The 7398-nt window shown below is 36.5% G+C and overlaps 1 protein-coding gene and 1 pseudogene across 2 annotated transcripts; one reads left to right on the forward strand and one right to left on the reverse strand.

Annotated features, from left to right (window-relative positions):
* Positions 1–1317: 1317 nt before the first annotated feature.
* On the reverse strand, positions 1318–2448 carry LOC120128999 (annotated as a pseudogene).
* A 654-nt stretch (positions 2449–3102) lies between these two features.
* On the forward strand, positions 3103–5069 carry LOC120128700 (protein SUPPRESSOR OF QUENCHING 1, chloroplastic-like). 2 transcript variants are annotated; one of them, XM_039146327.1, is made up of 6 exons: positions 3103–3423; positions 3797–3901; positions 4028–4092; positions 4351–4444; positions 4630–4798; positions 5004–5069. In XM_039146327.1, exons 1-5 carry the CDS (start codon positions 3331–3333, stop codon positions 4645–4647), a joined length of 375 nt encoding a protein of 124 aa, XP_039002258.1. In that variant the 5' UTR covers positions 3103–3330; the 3' UTR covers positions 4648–4798; positions 5004–5069. The 2 variants fall into 2 exon arrangements, with proteins under 2 accessions (XP_039002258.1, XP_039002259.1); XM_039146328.1 differs by having other exon boundaries at positions 3110–3423; positions 4633–4798.
* Positions 5070–7398: the final 2329 nt, after the last annotated feature.

The following is a 7398-nucleotide window of genomic DNA, read 5'->3' on the forward strand; positions in this document are numbered from 1 at the left end:
TGGTATGAGAAAGCTATAAATGTGTTAACCTTATTGCCTTGGCTACTAAAACGCCTATTGAATCAACTAGGAGTCACTCTACCTTCAAGAAAAGCTCATTTTGAAAACAAAATCAAAAACTCACAAAATGGAGCTTGAAATAAAGCTTGAATGATGGAGAAAAACATTCTCACCTTAGCTTAACAACCACACACTTAAAACTCTTAATATATTTACAACTCTTAATATATCAACTTGGAAGGAAGAAGAAAGAAAGGAATTATGGAAGAAAAAAAGATGTATTTGGTGAGGAGGTAATGGGGGTTGTTCACGTATAAGATATAAAAATGAATGGGTTTTCAACTTTTAGTTTTAACTATGGGCAAACTACATTATTAATCCTCCAAATTCTAAATCATAAAACTCTTATCACTTAACCACAATTCCCTTGGGCCTCAACTCAAGTCCACTAACACTAAACTTGGTTCAACTAATTTATAAAGTCTTTTGGGCTCAATTTTGGATCTCGAGTTGACCCGAACTACTAACCCGGGATTCAAGATGTTACAACTCTCCCCTTCTAATAGGAAATTTAGTCCCCGATATTTCGACAAGGCACCTGCTACCAATTTCAACTGTTAAGACTTCTATTCTAAGGGTTGAACTATGGGTCAACTATAACAGTTACTGGAATAGGAATAGGGTAAGTTTACCTGAGATCTCATCAACTGCATCATCCTCTTCACTAGCTTTGATCGCACTGACAGGTTGTAACTCTGGGCTCCCCACTAGTTCTGGCCTGAACGACACCTCTACCAGTCTGACTAGAAGAACTCCCTCCTTTCTGAAACCATCTGCCTCTCTGAATTGGCGGAGCTGACTGCTGGATCAACACTGGAGCTACATCCTGAGCCTTTGAGTAATCTCGGAGAAAATGATCCAGAGACCCACAACGATAACAACCTCTGGGCCCAAATTTACAAACTCCTGAGTGCCTTCTACTAAAGATAGAACAAATAGGTTGAGAAGGCGCTATCCATGATCCTCCAGCACTAGCTACTGGTACGGTAAACAATGGTCTCCTACGCTGACTGGTCCTACTCTCTCCTCTGCTCGCATTCTGAGCTGGTCGGCTAAACTGACCTGTCGGGGCTCTCTCTGGCTCTTGAGATCCTCTCGGCCTTTTGAATGGCTGGGATAGTTCTGCTGACTTGACCACCTCTATATCCTGACATGAAGTGGCACTGGCACATTTCTACCCAAACACCAATATTAATTCATCACTGGACAAATCTTAAGACGCAAATTATGTGTTTAAGAACTAGATTTAGTAAAAACTTACTCTTTTCCAGGGAATCTTCAGGAATCCCACCCTTGAGGGATCACATTTGCGTTTATCATTGTGTCCTGGAATATCACTCTAGCGTAAGGTCCCCAGACTCTTCCTAGATACGCGCGCAGTGTACCGAAGATTACTCCGCCTTTGAATACGTAGCTGCTCGGATCTTCCGGTGATTTTCGGCCCTGTGCTGTTATGTACCCGTACCGAAGTGCCGAAGAAAATTCACCAGCAGTTACGTTGATCGAACAGTCCTATGGAAAAAAAAACATAACGAAACATGTTTTTGATTGCTTGTGTTGCAAATCAACGAGATGATCTTTGTTCTTTCTCATTGGTTACCTCGTAGAAAGGTTGGCCCATACCAAAGATAAAATCCGCTCCACCTTCGATGTAGCACTTGGAGAAGTAGTGGCGGCCTAGCGCGTCCCACAGTGTATCTTGCAACACAAGGAAATCGCACTCAAAAAATGCAGATTTGTCTCCTAAAATTCTTGCTGCAACCGGCGGTAACACGCCAGGAACTTGTCCGTAGCTCAGAGCACGTTTTATCAGCTATGGATGGTTGAAGGAGTTCTGCAATAGAAGCAACAGTTGGTAAACACAAACAGTTACACATATGTTGAATCTGATAACTTGGACATGAAACAAAAAAGGCTTGAAGCTTGACCTTGAAAGTGATACCACTTGCAACTAAATTATCTGCAACGGAGGTGAATGTTGCGCTTTTATCCGTTTGATCGCGTTCGTTAAAGCTATTCGTCGTGACAGAACGACCTTGTCCTTCAAGAACAACACAAGGCTTATCTTTTGGAATAGTTACCTTCTCCCTGAAAGAACCTTGTGTTACTGAACTGATGAAAGATGTACATAGACAAGTAGTATTTAAGAAAAGAAAATTACACATAGACACCAGGATTAATGTGAACTTTGATCCATCGATCATTGTTTGACGGAATCGAATCAATGGCAGATTTAACAGAGGTGAAGTTTCCACCACCGGACTTGTCTACGACTATGGTGTACGCAATTTGAGATCCACCACTTCTGGTGCACTCATCGGCATCGACTATGGAGATCCCCAAAGAAATGGTTAACAACATGAACATGAGTGGTGCTTTATACGGCATCGGAATAGTTTTCATTGTTGCTTACCATCCAAGAATTATTGGCAATAGATAAATAGATTTTACTTAAAAGTGTTACAAGGGTTGAAAAGACTTCAAAACCCAAGTGATAAAGTTTCTAAACTTCTGGATATTTAAATGCTTCTCCAAAGATGCGCTTTAAGTTAGCACTACGGTAGCTCAGTGAGCGACAGTGAATCATTGATTACAGGGTTATTCTGAAAACTTATAACGTACTTGTGTCACACAATTTCAATAATCTGTTAATGTGTTATACTTTTCATCAATTGTGTATCTCAATCAAAGAGTGGATTTGATCATTACAAAGATTATCACTTAATTGAAACATGCTCTGCCTTACAATATATGAATTGATTCCTGGAGTGACAAAGAAATAGAAATAGAGAGAACTCGAAACTACTGTCGATCTCATTGTCATTTTTGAGGGATCTTCCATTCTGAAAATTAAATCTTTACTGTTTATTTGATTCTCATTTCCAAATAATACTCATTTGATAAAGACTTTAATCATAAATCATGTAGCCTTTTACGAATAAGATGATTGTAGTTCAACTTTAATTGGATGTCTGGATTCATGAAAATGCTTAATCAACTGCATGAGCATGACTTTGTCGCATCAAGTTGGATTCAAGGTTTGGAAATAAAATAGCATTATTGTAATTGCGGTTACATGGTTGCAGTAAAATAACTAAATTTCTCATGTTGGTTATAAACAAGAAATGAAGCTAAATATTTTCCCTTTTTTCTCCCTTTCAAGGATCTTGATTATTTAGTGGAAGCAGCTCTTCTTTATTATGGTCAAAAAAGAAGTTGTTGGACAACAAACCACTTCCACTGAACCTGGAAAAGGACAATGATCCTCGCATGCTTACATCTCCTCTAAAGTTTCCCGGCAAACTGGCAATAGATATTCTTAACAACCGCCTCTTCATTTCAGATAGTAACCATAACCGCATAGTAAGTTTTCTCTCTCTCTGACTCACTGGTATTCAAATTGATATGTACTCAGGTTCCTGAAAAGTGTTCATTCACGTGCACACCCATTCACAAGACACCTGTGCACATTTCCGGAAGTAAGAGCCACCTATGAAAAAAGTTCTTGATGTTAGGAAGACTAATATTAGCTGATCTGTATGTTGCAAAGTTTTATTAGTTTCTTCTGACTTCTGTACTCGGTATTGCTAGAGAGAATGTTAGTTGCCGATAAAAATAGCATTATCAGGCTATCCAACTATTTAGAGCCTTTTCTTATCTTATCAAATGGTGGAATCCTAGGTGACACCGCAATGAAGTGACAGCATTTAGTAACACCTATAAACCGTGAGTTCAGGTGGTAACTGTTCTAGATGGTAACTTCATCGTCCAAATTGTAAGCACAGGAGAAGAGGGCATAAGTGATGGTTCCTTTGATGATGCTACATTTGATCGCCTTCAGATGATAAGTTAATATTTACTTCAACAGTTGTTGACAGCCTAGAGCATTGATTTCTTTTTCTTTTTCCTTTTCCTTGATGTTTTATTTCATTGTCTTTGTTAAAATCGTGGCATTGTATTTCTATAGGGCCTGGCTTACAATGCAAAGAAGAATCTTCTTTATGTTGCAGATACTGAAAATCATGCTTTAAGGTGTGTGGCAACTTGCTAAGTTTTAACTGTTTGAAAGCCTGACAAGTTCACATTTTCGTCCGTCGAGATAGTGAAAGAATGACAACTTTACTTTTTTCTAATTGCGTGTGTACAATGTGCATTATTTCATCAAGTCCAGGGCAATTGTGCACAACATATTTAAAAGATCTATTTCTTTACTTTTTCAGGCTTTCTCTTTCCCCAAGATTCCTATCTGTCCACTAATTCATTATTTCCTTTTAATGGATGTTATTGTAGGGAAATTGATTTTGTTAGTGAGAAGGTTCGAACTCTTGCTGGAAATGGAACGAAAGGTTCCGACTACACACGAGGTGGAACAGGAAACTCTCAGGCAAGACTACAATACCTTGACCTTCCGAACTTCAAACTTGATTAATATTTCATTGGCTACTCAATCAATGTCTTCCCTCAAGTTAGATGCATGAAATATTTTTTTATTGTATTATCTAAATAATGCTAATCTTTTCCCTGATGCATATATAAATATTTAACTTTACATTAAATTTCCTGGACTTTCTCCTTCCTTGCAAGTAAACTCTCCCTGGGATGTCTGCTTTGACCCTGTCCATGAGAAGGTCTACATTGAAATGGCTGGCCAGCACCAAATTTGGGAGCATAACATACAAGATGGATCTACTAGAGCATTTAGTGGTAATGGATATGAAAGAAACTTAAATGGATCGAGGTAATGCCAAAATACAAATACTAGGAGCAACTATTACTTCATTTTTCATGTTTTTAGTCTTTATGTATTTATCTACTTTCTTGAATTGCCTGGCTTATAATTAAATTTCGTTCATATTATACATATATGCATATCAAAATCAAATACATTGCAATATGCTACATCCATTTGTCATTGACATTTTTATTTCATGTCAATGAGGTAGCTCTACAACCACTTCTTTTGCACAACCTTCTGGAATATCGTTGTCTCCGGATAATATTTGGAAGAGAAAATAACTTCAGTGACCGAAAATGCCTTATAATATACGATTTTAACCAACTTTTTTTGGATTTGCGAAAATGACCAACAAATTCTCAACGCGAACTCCAATTTCGCAACACTGAATTTCAAATTCGCAACTCGATTTCTGAATTCGCAACTCGATTTTTGAATTCGGAACACGAATTTTAATTTCGCAACAGGTTTTATTTTCGCAACACAAATGTTTTGGGTATATAACTACGCAGCAGCAACAACTCATAACCTAAATCCCTAAATCGCAACTCATTCCATCTCCATCTATCACTCTCTTCGGCGATATCCGTTTCTATATCCAACAACATCCTTTCCCATCTCTAATTTTTTTTACATAATTTTATTTCTATATAATTTTCAATGATTTCTCTACCAAATTATCAACTATCAACTTAATAAAGGTATGTTTTTCTCTAAATTAGTGATGATATGTAGTTTATAGCTCGTTTGTTTAGTAAATTAATTCACAATTTGTAGAATGAAATCATCTAATGTTGATCATGTTTGGATAGATTTGTGTTTTGGAGGGTCATGGGAGAATGTTCATGGTGTTTTACAATATTTTCGCAACACAAATGTTTTGGGTATATAACTACGCAGTAGCAATAACTCATAACCTAAATCCCTAAATCGCAACTCATTCCATCTCCATCTATCACTCTCTCCGGCGATATCCGTTTCTATATCCAACAACATCCTTCCCTATCTCTATTTTTTTACATAATTTTATTTCTATATAATTTTCAATGATTTCTCTCCCAAATTATCAACTTAATAAAGGTATGTTTTTCTCTAAGTTAGTGATGATATGTAGTTTATAGCTCGTTTGTTTAGTAAATTAATTTACAATTTGTAGAATGAAATCATCTAATGTTGATCATGTTTGGATAGATTTGTGTTTTGGAGGGTCATGAGAGAATGTTCATGGTGTTTTACAATATATGCCTTTACCCATGAATCTTCAACTAAAATTGTCATTAAAAAAGTTAACTTATGAAACTCTAATATTACGTGTTGCAAAGAAATTAAATTTAGAGCCTCTAAGTGGATTTAGGCCATCTTATCAGAGAAAATGTAAAGTTTATTTGTTAACCGACAATGAAGATGTAGAACGATTCATTGCTTACATTAGTGTTTCGCAAGAAGATGATGTTACATTATATGTTGTTGAACCTATAATTAGTGAAGTTGGGTCAATAGCGGGTAGTAATCAACTAAGTTCTTCAACCCCAGTTTATGGTGCTCACAATGTACAACGTTGTTATCAACCTCAAAATTTAATGGTTCCACCACAATTTCATCACCAAGAAAAACAAATTTCACCACTTTTCCAATACCAAACACAATATCAAATGCAATCTCAAAACCCACAACATTTTCCTAATCCAAATCCCAATCAACTTTCAGCACCAAATTCTGATTTTCGTATTGACCAGTTAGATGATTATGAGCCAACAGAAAAAATTGTGAGTACTAGTCAGTATTCGAAATTTGATCTTAGTCAATACCCAGACTTTGATCTTGGTCAATACTCGGATTTTGATGATGTTTCAGAAGAAGAAACAGACCATGCGCGTAATGATTTTGATATTGGTCAATACCCGAATTTTGATGATGAAACAGCCGCTGCCGATGAAGATGTTGTTGATAATAATGAGGAGGAAGTTATGATTGTGAATGAACATGTTGAACATCTATTCTTTAATTCATATAACCCTGAAGAAGAAAAAGAAGAAGAAAAAGTCCCCAAAGAAAAGTCCCCGAAGAAAATGTCACGGGAGTATAACTGGAATATGCCATAATTACAACAGAAAAAATTGTGAGTACTAGTCAGTATTCGAAATTTGATCTTAGTCAATACCTGGACTTTGATCTTGGTCAATACTCGGATTTTGATGATGTTTCAGAAAAAAAAACAGACCCTGCACGTAATGATTTTGATATTGGTCAATACCCGAATTTTGATTATGAAATAGCCGCTGCCGAGGAAGATGTTGTTGATAATAATGAGAAGGAAGTTATGACTGTGAATGAACATGTTGAACATCTATTCTTTAATTCATATAACCCTGAAGAAGAAAAAGAAGAAGAAAAAGTCCCCAAAGAAAAGTCCCCGAAAAAAATGCCACGGGAGTATAACTGGAATATGCCAGAATTACTTCAGATATCGAAAGAATAGTTGGTAAAGATAGAAGTTGATTGTTACACAAAAGTTATTCGTATCAAGAAAGATGATTGTTTTGATACAAAGGAAGACTTGAAGATATCATTGTATACGAAATGTGTGGAAGATGGCTATCAAC

The sequence above is a fragment of the Hibiscus syriacus genome, unplaced genomic scaffold, assembly GCF_006381635.1.
Source record: "Hibiscus syriacus cultivar Baekdansim isolate YM2019G1 unplaced genomic scaffold, ASM638163v2 tig00110482_pilon, whole genome shotgun sequence".
NCBI lineage: Eukaryota > Viridiplantae > Streptophyta > Magnoliopsida > Malvales > Malvaceae > Hibiscus > Hibiscus syriacus.